Genomic DNA, 18,965 nt, shown 5'->3' with positions numbered 1-18,965 from the left:
CAAATGTTTATAGCAAGTTATAGGAAAATAATTCTAATTCTTAAAAAAAAAACGGGTGGGGGGAGACATTTGCTTCTCGTGTATTTCATACCCTAGAAGACCTACCGATTAAGAGACAGCTAGGACTAATCAGGGTATTTAGGGAATTACTGAGTTTTGCAACTTTCCCACCTGTGATCAAAAGTATAAGATTGTGGTTACGCAATAGCCTAGGCAAACCGTCAGCTTTTGCACAGACTTGCCCTGAGTTTAATAAGAATTAAGGTTGCAACCTGCTCATGGTTTTGAATCAAAACATTTACTGATTTCATCAGAAAGGAAACAGTAAAGAAAGAGAAGGAAGACTGGTTAGGAGTGAAGTGATCACAGCCCTTTTCTTTTGTAAGGCACAGTATCTGGTGTGGATTAACATCTATGTACAGCAGTTTCGGAACTTTGTAATCTGTTTTTCTTTTCAAATGGCTGTCTTATCAATGGTAATGTATAGGGTCTTAGTGTTACAGGATTTAACTCCCCCATTGTAAACGTTTTAGTAAATCTATAGTGATTTAAGCCATCTTCTTTATCTTTGAAATTTTTATACCAGTAACATGTCCATTGTAAAAAAAAAAAAAAAAAATTAGAAAAACACATGAGCAAAATGAAAAAAATTAAATAAAATCAACCGAATAAGTCCAGCGGCCAGAAATTAACTGTTGCTGACATTTTGGCATCTATTCTTCTAGTCTCAATAGTAATAAATACTTTGTATTATTATTAAATAACTTGGGCTCATACGCCTTGTAAGTTTCTGTATCGGTTACTTATGAATATCCTTCATGTCATTAAATACACATCTCCACTATCATTTTTGATAGTTGTATAGTATGTGTGTGTGTGTGAGTTTGTGTGTGTGCATATCTATCTATCTATCTATCTATATCACAGTTTATTTACCTACTCTGTTGTTGAACATTAAGAATTTTTTAATATTTTACTATTATAAGTAATTATATGAGGAACATGGTCGGGTATAAATCTATCACATTAGCATAAATTTCTGGAAGTAATATTTCTGGAAGTAATATTTCAAAGTATATCTCTACCCCCAGAGAGTAGGGATATATTTGCAAGGTTTTGAATATATAGTTTTTACTGGTTTTCTTTTCTGCCTTTCTTTTTTTTAACTTTTTATTTTGAAATAATTATAAATACAAGCAGTTGCAAAAATGGTACAGAGAAGTCTCTTACATCCTACAACCGGCTTCCCCCAACATCTTATATATATTACAGTATAAACACTAGGAAATTGATATTGGCACAATACAAGAAGTTACTACAGACTTTACTTGGATTTGACCAGCTGAATTATTTTTTAAGCTGAATTATGTTTTTATTATTAATAGAATGGTAAGAAGCATCTTCCTTCCTACTTTCTCTCCTTGCACAACTGCCTTTAGAATTTCTTTCTAATCTTGTAAAGAATAAAACTATGTTTAGTAGATTATTGTCTTCTGTTGAAAATGAAGAGGAGGAAATCCAAATAAGAGCCCCTCATATAGATGCACAGGTGGTGAACCACCATTTAAGGCACAGGAAATGGTAGGTTCTGCCCTTCTTTAGGTTCTTCACAGTCATTTTAATTCCTTTATGACAAACTAGAACAGGGTTTCCCAAAACCTGGGAATACAAAATGGTTATCACAGGCTTGTACAATGAGAAAGTTGCCACTTTTTCCTTCACTCCTCTGATTACTTCAAGGAGAAAGACTCCATGCATGTCTTTGGCAAGTAGCATGAAGGTAGGATGCAAATGACTGAAGTTAGGGATACATTGCGTTAAAGCATCTTGGTCCATAAAGAACCAACCAATCATATGGTCTACTATGTTCTTCTTTGGCTTTAGTTTGGGTTAGAGAAGATAGCTCTTGGTTCTCTTATGGGATCTGCTTGCTAGAAAGAAGAAACATAAGAAGGATCCTACATCTATTAAGCATTTACTATATGCATTTTATTGACTCCTCAGAACAAATCAATGAAATAGGTCCTATTAGTAACCTCATTTTATACATAAGGAATTTGCCCACGTTTTCCATCCTCTGGCAGAGCTGAGATTCAAATCAGGCCTATTGGAGTTTAAAACCATGCACTTGAGTACTGGTTTCTCATTAAACTTAAGAACCATAAGTCATTTCTAGAAAATGCGGAGTGGAGTTATCTTTGCTAGGAGTTTGGGTCACTTTACTGTGGATGTAGTAATTGCATACCCGAAGGTACTTCTAGTACTTTATTTATACTAGTGATTGCATACCCTAAAGTACACTCTTCACCTACAGACATCTTCCTGATTGGAGAGGAAATTTCACAGTCAACTTCATTTCAGACCTGCATCTTTCAAAGAAGGAAAGAATGTCTCATAGACATTCAACCCCTGCCATTCCACCTTCCTTCATTTTTCCACTATTGGAAAGTTTTCCACTTTCCTCCAATTATTCCTCTCCTTGAATATTCCAAAGGTTTTCCAGTATCATTAGAAAACCAAATCAGAGAAGCAAATTTAGCATCTGGGAAACATTAAAGTGAAGTTTCACTTAAGTATTTAAAACATTTCCAAATTTATGCTAGGTACTGAGGAAAGAGAGCAAAGGAGTATAAAACTTGGCTTCTGCCAACAAGAGTCCAGTAATGGTCAAGAAAGTCTTCATGCTACAATGCTTTAGATTTCCAATTATTTTAACCCCTTTGGTGGATTTATGGATTACTTTACAAATGATCAGCTTTAGGGCAAAGATCCTGAGACCACCAAAGTGTTAAGAGACAGTCAAAACAAATAGCACAATTCTAAAATTATAATTCCAAAATGCAGGTAAATTTGATTGACAAAAATTGCACACTTGTTTTGTGACCCAATTTTAAATTTGAAACTATGTGAGCCTGAAACAAAGGCTTGCTCGCTTGCTTGCTTGAAGGTAATTTATGTGTGAGCAAGGGTGAAGGATGGAGGAATGATTCAGAGAATAAGGAAGAAACAATGAGGATACATTGCTACATTAGCCACTCAATAGCTAAATGGTACTCATCCCACAGAACCTTATGAAGAACCTTATGAAATCTCAGGACTGCCTACTCCAAAAGATGAAAGGAGGAAGTATATTTCCATAGATTTCCCATTAGTCAAGAATCCACAGTTGTGGGCCAGGCTCATATGACTGTGAAGCAAGCTCCCACTGTTATCCCGTATTGCAACATTAGAGAAGCTATAGAGCAGGGGGCAAGAGATACATGGCAGGGTCCCGAGGAGAGATACCACCACGTAGCGTACACCTGAATCTGGCAAAATTTCTAAGAAATTTAGCCTAGGAGATGAGGCTAAGAACCTTTGAAGTAGCACCCAAGAGGTATCCAAGGTAAAAACATTATCAACAGTTTGTTGCCCCCCCACCCCCCCCCGGGATGGGAGGGGGGTGGGGGGAAGGGACCTGGCTGGCTCAGTTCTCAGAGCATGGGACTCTTGATCTCAGGGTTGTGAGTTCAGGTCCCACGTTGGGCATGGGGTCTACTCACAAAAACAAAAAACAGTTTGGTGTACTTATGCCCAGACACAGTTTTTTAAGAACATCATTCATTCATTAGTAAACCATTCAAAAGCATTTATTAAACATCAACCACATGCCAGTCACTGGGTTAGGTTTAAGGGAAAGAGCAGTGACAAGACACGTAAGTGCCTTGTTTTTCTTGGAGCTTGTCTGTTTGGGGAATCAGGCATTAAATCATTATAACATAATTACTGAATTATGGTTGTGATAACTGCTATGAAGGATAAGTTTAGGATGATAAACTTTTTATTCATAAGAGTCAAGGGAGGCTTCCCTGAGGAAGTGGCATTTAAACTAAAACTTGCGGGGGTGGGAGGTTAAAAAAAAAACAAAAAACAAAGGGTGGAGGAGAGTAGGAAGAGAGGACGAAGAATATAACTGGAAAGTGTTGCAGACAGAAAGAAGAGCATGAACAAATACATTCTGGTAGAAAAACAAGCTGTCCTGAGTCAAGAGAGAAAGCCAGTGGGACTGGTGTGGGTGGGTGAAGGGGTGATGTGCAGTAAGTTGAGGCAGAAGAGGTAGGTAGGAGCCAGATTCTGTTGGGCCTGGTAAATCAGAAAAGGGATTTGGGTTTTATCTAAGGTCAACAGGAACCTACTGAAGAGTTGTGAAAAGGGGAACAATATGATCAGATTTAGGTTTTTGTTGTTGTTGTTGTTGTTTTGTCTTACATAAATGGAGATATACTGGTAAATACAAGCAGCAGAAACTCAAACATCACACAGGTATGGAAAAAGTACAGTCTGTAATCATTACATACCAGTACGTAATATAAACAAGAGCGTTGATGAGGTGGGAGGGGTGGAGGTGGTGGACTGAGCCTGGAGTCTGGCAAGGCATGCATAGTTCAACTTTTTGTTTATTTTTGAGGACTACCTGTTCATCTGATTTGACGCCAAGGTAGCATTTGGGTAAGCCAAGATGAAATCCCCATTTAAAACTCCCCCTTTTTTTTCAAAAGCTTCAAAAGTTTCTACCAAGATTAACTTCAGGTGTAGGTGGTGTTGGGGACCACCTACAGGGTGTGAATTAGGAGGTGTTAAAAGACCACTCCTGCTCAGTGTAAACTTTGTCTTTCACGAGTGCTTAAGATTCTGAGATGCTACTGTCACTTTTCTATTCTGCTGAATCTTCAACTGCCAGATACATAGCGCAGAGCATCCTGCTGGATCTATGCTGCCTTCCTGGAATGGGAACTGGGTTTTTGAGTTTTGTCAGGGATGGGAGGGTTTGAAGCTGCTTGAGACCACTGGCTGAGCTATGGCATGAAGGTGCATGAGACTGGGCAGTTTCTGTCTTCTTGTTTTAGGTTGGCTCTGAGATCAACTGGTGTGTACATATGGACATATGTATAAATGTGTATGGATTTATACAATAAAGATATATGGGTATATTTATGGCATGTACCTGACTTTATTATGTGGGAAGCAATAATGGAAAGGAACACAGGCCCTGGGACTGGGCCAACCCGGGTTCAGATCAGAAGCTTTGTAATCCTAGGAAAGTTATGGCACCTACCTTATTGGGTGGTTGGGAGGATTTAATGAGATAATCTATTAAAATCTTAGCACTGGTCTGTGGCATACGGCAAGTGCTTCATAAATATTACTCTTAAGGTTATGTGTGTGTTTGTCTTTATGCAAGTATGTGTGTGTGAGCGTGTGGTGCAGATTTGGGCATCTAAGGGAGGCAGAGTGTGTTTAAGAACAAGAGTGGGGAGGAGAGAGAATGTTGCCCACCCCTGCAGCAAGAGTTCTGGCACTGGAGCAGAACTCTCTAGAGGTTGAGGGGACTGCAGGGCAGCTCACAGAGGAGAGGGCTCAGCTTTACCAAGTGGGAAAAAGCGTAAGGGACAACAAAGGGCCTCAGACTACAGGAGGCTTCCTGATGAGCACAGAATTTATAAAAGTAGACATTAATTGAAGGAGACAGGCAACAGAGTGGATTTGATGTTGCTAAAGCCCCAAAAACCTTTCATAAAAGAGAGAGAAAAAAAGAGTTGAAAATGGTTTCTGAAATTGACATGTATTCAAATCAGGTCTCTGCTCAGAGGACAGGTAACTTCATCTGCTCCATCCCAAAGCTCTCCCCTGTTGTGAACTCCATGCATCTTTGCTTTCTCAGAAATAACATGGAAGAACTTTGTAAAACATGTCACCTACCACCATCTGTTCTGGGGCCTCTTGATCCCCTCTTAAGATTTTCCCATAGAGTGGTAGCAAAGTACTTTCTGCATCATAAAGAATTGTCATCCTTAAGTTGAGAGAGGAGATACAGTAAAAAAAGAACACCAATTTCTAGTCCCAGTTCTCCCCTAACTTACTGGGAATCTCTAGATCTCTCTGAGCCTAGCTGCCTCATTTGCAAAAGAAGTTGATTGGTCAGCTTGGGTCATTATCTTTTGACTTCCTGCCATCCCTGATGAGGTTTACCACCCTTCAACCGTCTCTCCTCCCCTTAAAGTTATATCACCATAAGACACGGCAATGCAGAGCACTGAACACTTGTCTCTTGCTAGCTGTGACTCCTGGAGTAAGTTATTTGACCTCCCTGGGTCTCAGTTTCCTCAGCAACTGAGGATAAAGAAGAATGCAGTGTATTACCAGCTTGCTAAAAGGATTAAATGAGTTAGTGTAAGTAAAGTAGAACAGCGCTTGGCACAGATAAGGGCTACTCTGGGGTTAAGTAATAGTATCATGATTATTTACTTTATTGAATACCTATGTAACTTTACATGAAATGTATTATTGATAAATCAAGACATAAAAATGTAAGCATTATTTGGGCTATAAAAAGATTCCAGTAGGCACTGGGCAGGGAGAGAGGCTGGAACCATTCCTTTTTCAAAGCCCTTCTGTGCTTTGATTTTTCAAAAATGTATATGTGCTACCATGATATGACTTTTTTTTTTTAATTTAAAGAGTTTGAGCAAAGAGATCACAAAACTCTGTCTCAAATCTATAAATTCAAAGAATAACTATGTTTTTAAGGAGCAGTACTTTTTAGGTGGCTGGCTTATCTTTGTTATAGCTACCGTTAATATGTTTGACCTTTTCAGCAAATCCTTATAAAGGTTTAAAATAAACACAGTCACCTTGGCATGTTTATAACTGAGCATGTTTCAACTTCTGGGAAAGGAGACAAAATGAGAATAGTGAAAATATAAACTAAATATTTAGCCTTAAGGGTTGGCTTATATCTTGTCCCTTATAATCTTTTCCCAGAAATCAACTCAGTTACATGAAGGGAAGATCAGTAGCGGAGAGTAAACTCAGAGAAAATGCTGCCGACTGTCAGGCAGCGAAAGCGTTAACAGGGCTGAGTAAGGCGATCCTTGAAATGAGTAAGACTCAGAGTTGTTAAAGTTTTTAAAGCGCAGCAGCAGCAGCAGCTCCTGGGGAAAAGGCAACGAGTTGGAGGGAGCCTGGCCAAGCAGAGGATCGCGCTGAGCTGAACTCAGCTGGGGTTACAAGCTCAAGGTTAGTGGCCCCCCACACATCTCCCCAGAGCTACCGTCTTTGGAGAGTTGTCTCAGGAAGGCAAGGCGCCTTCTCTCATCCTGGTGTGTCAGGTTCTCTTTGCTGACTGGTGGGGCCCCCCACCCTCCCGCCAAATCTTCTAGGCTGCTATGCACAATTTTGGCACTTGTGAGGGACAAATGACCTCTTCCCAGGAGACTTCTCTCAACTGGAGACTTCTTTCCAGATGTCTAAGAGGAAATGGTTTCCGGAATAAGGATGTTTTCAGACCACACACCTACACCCACGAGCACGCGCAGGTACAGCGGCAGGCACAAACACACACACACACACACACACACACACACACGTATACACTGCTCCATCTTGATTTTCACAGGTTGTGACCACAATCCAGAATTCCTATCTCCTTCAGGTGAAACTGAGAACACTTGTCAAAGTAACTAAACAGGCCGTGTGACTTCATCTTGTGGGAGGAATATTGTCTTAGAGGCTAGAATAATCAGGGAAGAAAAGGAAGGGGAGAGGGAGGGAGGGATAGAAGGAGGGAGGGGAAAAAGCTTCCAAGCATCCTGGCATGTAGTTAAGGCAAACAACTTTTGAAAATAGGTTTCTCATAGATATTTTTCTTGAACATTGCTAGAACAACATAATGGGGGAGGATGTATAGTGAAGGAAATAATTCTCCATCTGCATGAGATTCAGATAAACATATCAATGTAAATTTGTCTGCTTGTGCTGGAGATAACAGATAAACCTAAGGGAAGAAGGCCTAGATAAGCTTCATAGAAGTCGCATTCTGAGGAGGCCTTGATTTGAGAACCGAAACCAATTGTCTGGGAGGAACCAGGAGCTCCTTCCGAGCCCTAGGTGGGAGAAAGGAGCACATATGCCACTTCAACTGGCCACTCTTATCGCTGCTCTTGCTTGCACACAGAAAAGCAGTGAGTAAGTCGTCAGTCACTGTGCTGAACGCTCCCTCCGAGATCCAGCAGGCAGGAGTTGAGCCTTCTACCTGCTAGCACTGAATCAGAATGAGTCATTTGAAACTTGGGTGCTGGAACAAAGTAACTTGCAGACTGTCTTATGAGACACTGCCTCCTTGTAGGTGGGATATACCTCCCGGAGCAGTCACATTCTTTTCCTCTCTTCCTTTCTCATTCAAACAGGCAAGAATTCTGACGCTCGCAAGAGACCGGATTTACCTCCCTGGCCCCGCTCGCCCTACAATGCGGACTTTCCCCCTCCAGGTCAGGACTGGAGTTTTAAAATAAAATGGATGATCTGACGTTACTTGATCTTCTGGAGTGCCCCGTGTGCTTTGAAAAGCTCGATGTCACAGCCAAAGTCCTCCCGTGCCAGCACACCTTCTGCAAACCATGTCTCCAGAGGATTTTCAAGGCCCACAAGGAGCTGAGGTGCCCCGAATGCCGGACCCTGGTGTTTTGCAGCATCGAGGCACTGCCAGCCAACCTGCTGCTCGTGCGTCTTCTAGATGGTGTGCGCTCGGGGCAGAGCTTGGGAAGAGGGGGCTCCTTCCGCAGGCCCAGCATGCTGACCCCGCAGGACAGCAGGAAAAGCAGGACTAACCCCAGAGGTCTGCAGTCCAGCCCTTTCCGCCTGGTGCCTAATATCAGAATCCACATGGATGGGGTAAGAAAGATCTTACTTGTTCATATCATGTCCATTTAGAGGTTGGATTTATGTATACCAGCAGCTAGGGATTATCTTCCTGTAGTTAGGTTTCAAAGAGTGCCGCCACTGATTCCCCAGAGATAAGTTTCTGTGGGCAGTGATCATTTTACCAAAACCCGGTGGAATCCTGAGCCTGTCTCATCCACCCAGGAATTCTTAGAATTGTTAAAGTCTCCTAGGCTCCTCCTGCTTCTTGTCTAGAAGGTAGTAGCACAAAGAAAGCCTTTGTGATTATTTTTCACCTTTCACTTCTGCTGTTTGCCTCCAAAGCAGTGCATGGGAAATACACGGAGGAGGGGAAAAAGAAAGAAAAACAAATCCAGCTGCCTTTTGCTTTTGAGATCTTTGAGAAGTTAAATGTCAGGTTTTGTTTTAATTTTACCCAACCCCAAGTCCTAAAGTGCTAGTATGACGGCGCTCGTTCATGATGCCTTCGGGAAGCTATCAAGATAACCTGAACGCCCGAAGACTGTGCAGGAGGAACCCGTATCTGTGGGTGGACTGCTTGATAGGAAGGCTGGGCTGTGAAGTACAACACGTGTATACAGCAACCCTGCAGATGTCTTCCTTTACAAAATGAATCAAACGTACTTAAAAGGCTCCTCAGCGGCTGCCATGACCGCAAGGGCCCAGGAGTGGCGCACGGGAGATCCTAGTCGTGTGTTTGGTGTTTGGATAGTGCAAATCGCTCTGGCCAGCCGTGCACAGGGCTCCGGAGGTCTCCATCTGACGTGGCGGCGAGCCTTTTGTGGGAAACTGTGTTAAGGGCACATCTCAAGAGGAGGACGCAGTCCTTGTGAGCCCTGTGGGATTATGCACACTGTAACCCCAGGAGTCATTGTGTCAAAGTAGACACAGAAAGCCGTGACCTGGGTGGCCGGCACACTTAGAGAGTCAAGGCTGGCTTCTGTGAAGTCTTACCCAAAGCGAAGCGCTTTAAAGCGAACGGCAGAGTCCCTCAGCTCTGTTGTGAAGAGTAACAGCGGGTGGAAGGGTCATTGAGGATTCCTTCCCGCACAGGAGAATCGGCTTATGATGTGCTGTCAGGACACGTGTAAAATGTTCCTTTCAAACAGCTCACCCCTTCCTTCTGTTCAGTGCATCTCTAAGCTGCCCTTGCAGTAGGGGAATGTGGCAATGGTCGAAAATGAGAGCGGGAAGAAACGGGCATTGGTGTGATTTCTTCACTGCAGACTTTTTATTGCCATTGTGCTCCTCTGTGTGACCACATTCCAGAAAAGGGCTTGGCTCCTTCTTTCTTTCAGGCTTCCTGTTAGCCCAAGGACTACTCATCAAACTTCTCTCAAGTGCCTTGTTTGTAGAGAATGGGGCTCCATGGAGGTCAGCAAATCCTCCTTTGAATTTCTAAGACACAGCAACCACCCCTCCCCCACCCAGCAAGGTCTGACTTGGCTCCTGGTGGAGTATCTTCACCGCTAAGAAAGTATTGCTAAACTGGGAGGAGGCAAGTCCCTAACCTCTTGGAATGTTTTTGTTCAGGTTTTTATCTTTTTTGATGTGGCTGTGTTAAGAAAAGGTAGCCACAGAGGTATCCAGGGCTGCCAAGTTTTTGAACCGTAGAAGATTCCAGGCCCCTCCTGGCATAGGGAACTGTGGGACTGAGAGGTGGTGATATGTAAGAGACAGCCGGTAAGATACTGCATGTCCCTGGAACTCTTTCACAAGGACTTGTAATATCAGACAAAGGTGCCAGTGACGGGGTCGTGCCCATCATCTGAGCCGCACTGGAACAAGTCCTTGTCGGGAGAAGCAGGCTGTGGGCGGCTGCTGCTTTCAGGCGGGCCCTGCCTTAGTCAAGATAGTCTGCGAGAGAGCAGAGCTGGCAGCCTCCCCCAGCCACCCCCGTTGCCTTCGTTTTCTTAGCCATCCTTCCTTACTTGAAGTGGCTCCTCTCATCCCTTTCGCCTCTCTCAGTGGGGCTGTGAACAGACCTGTTCCTGGATGTAAATATGGTTGTCATTCTGCAGCCTGTCTCTGCTTCCAAGAATGTAGCTGTCTTTCCTGTGAGGGCACAAGCAGGCATGCCTCCCTCAGTGAAGAGAACTGAGTCTTGTCTGGGATGCCGCACTGTCCTGAGAGGCAGAGGAGGCACTGGCATCCTCGGTCAGATCCTCGTCCTCTCTGCCTCCTCAGTTTACCTAGTTCAGTCAGCCCCTGGTAATACTTGCTCCCTACCTTCCTCCAGGACAGTGTGAAAATTATCTTTGCAACACACTCTCAGTGCCTTCGAAAACACATGCCCTGTAAATGCAGAGTATCATCATTATCATTAATTTAAACCTGCTGTATGACTTTGGACAAGCCATTTAAGTTTGCTGGGTCTCAATTTAAAATTCTATAAAATCGGAAAATACATCGTACAAACAGAGAGCCATTGTGAGGCTTAACTAATTAGTGTTTACATAGCACGTTGAGATCCTTAGATGAAAGGCATTTGGAAGATCATTATCGTAGTAAACATTATTATTGACTGTTTATTGTGCCCTGCCGTGCATGAGGAATTCCACAAGACACAGAAGGAGTGATAGCGCTTGGCAGGACGGTAAAATGGGTATTATTACTGAACTTCAGTCTGGGACGAGTCCAGCCCAGGATAATACTAAGTATAAAGTACTCCCTGAAGAGGGCATAAATAACCTGTTGTCGCAGGGTACCATTTTGTAAAACACCTCTTCCAGGGGCCACGGTGTTAACCTGACGTTCTCTAAGAGTTCCCTTCCCTCCCTGTCTGGGAGTTCGTGAAGCCCAAAGTCTGTTCTGCTCACCCAGGCTCGTCTAATAGACGAGCTCGTCGGGATTTTCTGTTGGCTCAAAGAGGCCTGGTGCTTCTCGTGCCAGTCGGCTTGCCAGATGGATCCAATAGTCCCACTTCCTGGTGCCAGCCAAAGAGAGAAAAAACAGTCCATTGTGCCTACCTGTCCAAAACCCTCCCAAGCCTCCTGGGTAAAAAGAAAACCTGAGGCATGGCTGTCGGTTCCTACAGCATGCGGTTATTTCAGACCAACAGGTGAGATCAACAGACCCTTGGACAGCCCCCCGCCACGCAAACCCTACCAGTTCTTACTGCTTCCCTCACAGCAGTTAGGCAGAAGGAACTTTGCATGCCTTCGAGAAGATTACAGCCTCCTGAATAGCTGATCTCTCTTCCTCCTTACTGTGTGAATTTTTAGAAATATTTCTGAATTAAGACAGGCAGGAAAGCAGTGAAGCTTGCAAGCTTAGATTTGAAAAATATAAGAATTCAAATCCTCCTGCTGCTGCTCGACAGTTGTATACTTTGGGTGAGTCCCTTGAACCTCAGGGCCTCAATTCCCCATCTGTGAATTGAAGATAATAGTAGCGCCTACTTCAGAGGGTTGCTGGGAGAAATAAATGAGGTGATTCATGTCAATTAGCTCTTAGCACGGGGACGGCTCATGCTCAGCAAATGTTAGCTGGTATTGTTATTGAAGTGACTCAGGACTTCTCGCTCTAAACTGCGCGTCCTCTTTCACCCGCTTGTTAATAGAGTGCCATCCCAAGATGGTCCCTGGTATCCTGATTTCTGGCCTGTTTGATTTTTCTCCACATGACCCATGGCTGTGATTCAGATGTGTGATTCTTCCCAACTGGCACTGGCTTAGCAGCCCACTTCCAAGACCCTGAAGGAGCTAGGAACTGATTCCAGGAGAAAACTCGCTAGCAGCCTTTTCTCCCCAAATAACAAGCTCAAACGAACACGTCATGTAGGTGAAGAACTTTCCATTCCCAGCATCTCTGATTCTTCCGTAACTTCTCTAGTTGCCCTTCTCCTGCCTCTCTATCCCCAGCACAAATGTCTCTGCCCCAGGTCTTGCAGGGCCGGACTTTCTCTCTTCTTTGTTACACATCATGCCAACCACACACATTTCTGTCTCACTTGCCCCAGCTCAGCGAGAACACACCTGCCACCTCCAGCGCACAGACCAGGTGGCCGTGTCCTAGAAACTTCTTTAGCTGGTGTTGCAAGCACCTGAGGTGGGGAAATCAGGTCAGAAAACACACAAGGGAATTGAGCTAAGTAGAAACCAGAAGGTATCCAGCTTCTTTTCTGGGTCTCAGCTGCTGTGTCCTGTGACACAGACAGTGGTTTCTGCAAAATTGGCAAGGAGACTAAAACTAACCCAAGCCTCTGAAAACAGCAAGCAGAGGCCACCTGGGTCAGCAAGGACCGCATGCGACAGGTGGAGGAAGACATAAAGCAGGAGCTAAGGTGGAGAAGTCAGGAGACCCAGATGGTTCTCCACCTTCACACACATTGGTGCATCTTTTTAAAAACCATATGGTGCCAAATTGGCTCTGCCCCCAGCCTCTCTCTGTGTACATCTTTCCTAGTTACAATCCCTTCCCTTTTATTATTTACCATAATGTTAGGGATATGTCATCAGATAGAGCTGGGTTTGTGCTGGGATTCAATTTGCTTTAGGCAGGTCACTTAACCTCTCTTACCCCCAGTTTCCATATTTGTATAATGGAGATAATAATGGTGTGCATCTATCATGAGCCTATTGTAAGATTAAAATGAGATAATGTATGTAAAATGAGTACAGATGCCTGGCACATCACAGATGCTGATAAATGTTAGCAACAGAAAATAACAAAATAGTAACAGTAGAGGAGAGAGTCTGCTGGCATAGGATTTGGAGTTCAGCCTCACATAACCATCCAGAGACTTCCCTTTAAAAATGACGCAGAGGGGATAGGGAAAGGAAGGGGAGTTTTAAAAAGACAAGACTATAGTGATAGAAAATAATGGTTCTGAGTGGTTGCTGGAGACTATGGTGTTTCGAGAGACAATGTGACGAGAAAGGGTCATGAGGGAGTTTTCTTCAGTGAGGCAACTGTTCTATACCCAGACAATGGTGGTGGTTATAGGAGTCCGGGGATCTGTTAAAATTCACAGGCATGTATACCAGGAGAGAAAAAAAAAAAGTCTATTTTACTGTCTGATGATGTTTAAAATATTTTTTAAGATGGGAAGAGAGCTCTTGTACACATCTTATAGTCTCTGCCTGATATCACCTGGCCCAGTCTGATTTCATCTCTTCGCGGACTGGGTCAGTGCTGTTTTTGAGGACTTGGCCGTCATTTGAATGGCCAGGGTAGTTCCTGCAGGTGCGTTCCTCTGTGTTTTAGCGAGCAATCCTATTACCTGTTTCAGTTTTCTCATCAGTTAAAGCAGTCTGGCCGAAGGGTGGGACAGACACTGCAGCTCCGCTCCCAGAGGGTGGCCAAGGCAGAGGGGTGGGGCGGCGGGCTCTCCCAACGCAACCTCAATTACCTACCACTCAGGGCAGGTCACCTAAGGGATTAGCCAACACATATTTTTGTGTTGTTTTCCTTTCCTCTTAGGAAAGGTTGCCTTCCCATACGGCCCTTCATAGGATAGAGAGATGATGCGAGCAGGAGGTAGAACGTTTGTTCAGTCATTTTACTCACAAAAAGCATCTTCATCTCTCCCGTTGCAGACACCACTGCATAACTTTGGGCTGAGCTGGGCCCCGTTCAGATACAGCTCTCCTCACTTTCCTTCTCATTTTCTTTCTCATTTCTTTCTTAAATCATGCATACATATTAGAGCAGACTTTCACAAAGCGTAATCTACATGCTACAGATGGATGTTCTTTCAAGCTCAGGGTCAAACAAACTCAAGCTTAAAACAGAGCTAAACAGGGGCACCTGGGTGGCTCAGTCAGTTAAGCATCGGCCTTCGGCTCAGGTCATGATCCCAGGGTTCTGGGATTGAGCTCTGCATTGGGCTCCCTGCTCAAGCGAAGAAGGAGTCTGCTTTTCCTTCTCCTGCTCTCCTCCACCCCCAACTCATTTTCTCTCTCACTTTCTCCCTCAAATAAATAAATAAAACCTTCACACACACAAAAAGAGAACTAAACTTTTTTTTCTTTGCAGCAGCACTTGTCAGAACTTTTAGCATGCTGATGAAGTAGGAATCTCTAAGTGATAAATTATAATAAGAAATGTTTCCCACATTTCTTTGACAGTGGCATGCCCCTCTCCTCCCTTTTATTAATACCTTGAATAGTATTAATTGTACATGCGACAAATTTGGGAAAATGTCTCCTACTAATGCAAAGGCAGCTGAGCCCACAAAGAGAAACTGTGTTGTAATTAGAAACTGAGGACTCATTCCAAGAAGAGTTTCAGGCAAGTTCTTGCTATTAGAAGATATTTTTGGAATTGAAACTCACTGTCACCACCTTCTGTAGTGTTTCTTTAGCTCCTATCAGTGTCCTGCTGTGTAAGCACTAGGGGAAGACAGCAAAGTTAGGATTTTCACCTTTCCAGTGCTTACTTTCTAGTGGCAAAACCAACTAGTCAATAACACACACACACACACACACATATATATATATACATAAGTGGAGATATATATATATATACATATATATACATAAATGTGTGTGATAGACACACACACACACACACACCCCTGACTCAGAGATATTACCCATTAGACCTGGCTCCAGTAGGAAGGGAAGGTAGCATTTCAAGTAGGAAATGACCCTGTACCTTTGGCGCTGTCAAACCATTAGAAGATGTGTTACAATTTTCTTTATAGCACTTAAGGGAAAAAGGAAATAGTACCATGTTTGATATTCGCTGTAAGATACATCCAATTTTAGAAACATTAAGATATAAAGAAAGGGGTAGCTTACGTATTGTCTGATTCCATTTATATAAAATTCTACAAATGGCAAACCACATAGTTATTTGGTGAGGGATAATGCAAATGTTTTATGTGATGGTGTATAGGTTTGTCTAAATTTATCAAATTGTACTCTTAAGAATAGTTGCAATTTTTTCCCTCTACAAATTATAACTCAGTAAGGTCAATTAAGACAGTGAAGTCTTAGACTCAAGAAATGGTGATTTATTAAAATGATGATTAATAAATGACATTTACTAAAATGTCAGTGAGGTGATTCAGTTTGAGAGAAATGAAAGTTGGCCAACCAAAAGAAATTTTCTAGAAAAAAACAGGTGTTTTAATGGTCAGGAAAGACATGGTCAGGCGGTGAAAAGGCAGCATCTGTTCTGGGCACATGGGTGCTAGGTAAGACAGGACAGGAATAGCTGGAGTAGAATCAGAGTTGGAGGAGAGGGAGAAGGAAACAGATGCAGTAGAGACCAGGTAACTGGATACCTAGCCTCAGACCACCACTGGGAAGACACATGTTGGGTATTCTGTATGGTAAAGTCTCTCCACAGCCACACTGGTTCTGTATCATCTCGTGGCCCATGGGCTGTATCTGCCTAAGGGATTCAGTGCAGCCAAACACTGCTCCAAGTGGCTGGCTGAGCTTACTGGGCAAGTGAGGAGTCATGTCCACCTCCTGGCAGACACAGCCATTTTCCCCCATTGAAATGGCTGGGATACCCAGTAACCCTAGCAGATAGGAATGGTAGCCAGTGCGTACAAAGTAGGTGGTAGAGCACAGGCAGGGAAAGAAAAGTCCGTTTGTCATGGGCAGGTTCCTGCAACTTGGGTCTGTGTGTCAGCCCCAGGGGATACAGCTCCAGACCCCAGCTCAGAAACCAGGGCGTTCAACAGGAATCTTCTAAGTACCTGCTCCGTCCGAGGCTCCGTCTTGAAAGCCCACACCGTTGCAACCTCATACCACAGATGCTCCTGGCCTCAGACTCGAGGACTCAATTATTAGCTGAGTTCGCCTCTGATCTCTGTCATTTCTCCAGTCTTTTATCTAAGCCCAAAAGGAACAAGCAACTTTTTTGGTTTCTCAGTACAGTGCTCAGAGCACCCAGCCCACAGCCTGGCCCATGTTAGGAACCACCAAATATTTTATAAATGAATGAATAAATAAATGAATACCTTCATTTCTGTGGTTGACCTCATGGAATCATGGAATAACTCTTCATGATGCAAGAATGAACTCTTCATGTATCAAGCCATTAGAGAGCTATGGGAGGAATGAGCAGCACGTTATTTTTGGTGTGAAGTCATGCAGTGACTGAAATCTAGATGTGAATCACCTTACTAATACCTTTCTGGGTGACAGCACTCTCTGAAAGACACAGTGGGCCAAGTTCAAAACCACTTAGCTCAGAAATCGCTAACCCTCCGAGCATAGGAAATGCCACTCCATGTATGGCTAAACTTTGCATTAGATACCAAAAATTTTGTGTGCTCATTTGATCTTGGGAGAAACATTATCTTGAGTTAATTGACACTTAGTCACAGGGATACCAATGACAAAAATAAAGATGCTGTGAAAGAATTTGCTGCTAGAGTTGTTAGCTGAATTGACCTGGCCTCCAGTAGGAAGGGAAGACAGCATTTCAAGTAGGAACATGGCCCTCTTCCTTTGGCGCTGTCAAATCGACATCACACATAGATTATAAAATATACGGATTTACCACTTCAGTCATTTTAGGTGTGCAGTTCAGGGGCATTAATTCACTTACGGTGGTGTGCAACCGTCACCACTGTTCATCTCCAGAACTTTTTCAGCATTCTATACTGAAACTGTACCCATTAAGTAATAACTCCATGGCCCTAAGTACGTGTGTGTGTGCGCGTGTGTGTTTTCAAACTTCTTTCTGAATAAGAAGGAAAAGGCATTTTAATATTGTTTTTAAAATATATATTCTAATTTTCTGCTGCTTCTGAGCTTAGTCTTCCAATAAACTAAGTAAATAAGTATGTTGTGATTCAAAACAATGGCTCTCAACTCATGTACCGACTGTGCTTCTGGGTAAGTTACTAAGCAACTCTGAGCATCATTGCTATAAAATGGAAACAGAAAGCTCACCTCCTCGGGTTATTGGGAAGATTTAACAAATTGATACCTGTAAAGTGCTTAGCCAAGGTCTGGACAAAGTAAGCTCCTAGTAAAGGCTAACTGTCCGCTTGCACTCCCTTCTAAAGTATCAGCACACTTACTGCATTTGGACTGCTGTTTTACCATGTTGTAGACATGGAGTAACAGCGATCAGGGCCTCCTTCAGAGGATAAATCGAGATTCTTCCTGTAATGTTCTTAGCACAGGACATGACACAGAGTAAGCCCAGTGACAGTGAATGTGAGGCATGGTTGCTGTTACTTCCCATTCATTCAACAGATATGTTAGAATGCTTTTTATGAATAAGACCCTTTTCTGGGCTCCAGTGATGAACAAAAATAAGTAACATATGATCCTTGCTCTCAGAGAGCTTACGGTCTTTCGAGAGAGCCATCTGAACTAAAAATTATGATGCAGTTAATACATCTTGAAGGACTCACTGTGGGTCAGACACTGGGTGAAGCACTTTTACTTAGCGGAGTCTCACTTAATACTTTCTACAGGCCCCTGAGATGGGTGCTCCTATTGCCTCTACCTTCATGTAAGAGATTTGTGCTCAGTTTATGTTCAAAAGAGATAACATATGAGAAAACTGTTACAGGTAAAAATTTATAGCATCCTCTATCTGTGTTTGGGGCAGTTAGGGAGGTTGCAGATGGTCTGATTCCTAATCACCCAGACATTCACAGAAACCTGTGATACTGAGGATTGCAATCCTCAGAATGACTGAGAGGCACATACTTTGGGTGGTGAGTCCTGACACCATAGTCCTGATACTGCTGGTTTTGGACCCTGTACCTTTCAGCCACCATGCACATGTGCAGCATGGAAAGCCAAGAGAAGAGATGAGAGAACTTGGACTATTCACTGTTACTCTCCCTTGAGAGGCTCATGGGAAAACTTTAGCCTGGAGAGCAGAAGAATCAAGGCATATACTCCTGGGATGCCTCAAACAGATCACTCCAGCCCAGAACCAGGGGTTCAGCCAGGCGAGAATGCAACTCTCCACCAGTCAGGAAACTGGCCCACGTGGCCACTGCAGCCCATGCTTAGGTCTCAGTGTAACCTTCACTCCTCTGGGAAGTCAGCCCTCTTTCCAAGTCCTAATCTGGCCATAGGTTCCTCCTCAAGTTCCCAGAGGCCCCACTTCTCTGGCCTCCACAGCACGCATCAGATGGTATAGCATTTTCCAGTCACTTCTCTCTGCCACTGAACTATAAGCTCCATAAGGTTAAGGAGGTATCTTGTCTCCTCTGTCCCTAACAGACTGGCTGAAATGCAAACAGCTTTCAGTAAATATTTAATGACGGAACGCGTGCTGCTTGCCTTGTTGTAAGAAACTGCAGTTAGCAGCTT

At 43.4% G+C, this 18,965-nt stretch overlaps 1 protein-coding gene across 6 annotated transcripts in view; it reads left to right on the top strand.

The window, feature by feature from the left end:
* Positions 1 to 6,931: 6,931 nt before the first annotated feature.
* SH3RF2 (SH3 domain containing ring finger 2) overlaps positions 6,932 to 18,965 on the top strand; it is a 136,589-nt gene continuing 124,555 nt past the window's right edge. For all 6 annotated transcript variants that reach the window (XM_044225121.1, XM_044225135.1, XM_044225129.1 and 3 more), the window contains exons 1-2: positions 6,932 to 7,056; positions 8,226 to 8,709. In XM_044225121.1, the coding sequence (XP_044081056.1) occupies positions 8,332 to 8,709 (378 nt within the window). In that variant the 5' untranslated portion in view covers positions 6,932 to 7,056; positions 8,226 to 8,331. The remainder of the gene's footprint in view (positions 7,057 to 8,225; positions 8,710 to 18,965) is intronic.

Source organism: Neovison vison, chromosome 1 (assembly GCF_020171115.1).
Source record: "Neovison vison isolate M4711 chromosome 1, ASM_NN_V1, whole genome shotgun sequence".
Classification (NCBI taxonomy): Eukaryota; Metazoa; Chordata; class Mammalia; order Carnivora; family Mustelidae; genus Neogale; species Neogale vison.
Note: the sequence above shows the minus strand (reverse complement) of the source record. Positions and strands in the feature narration are given on the sequence as shown.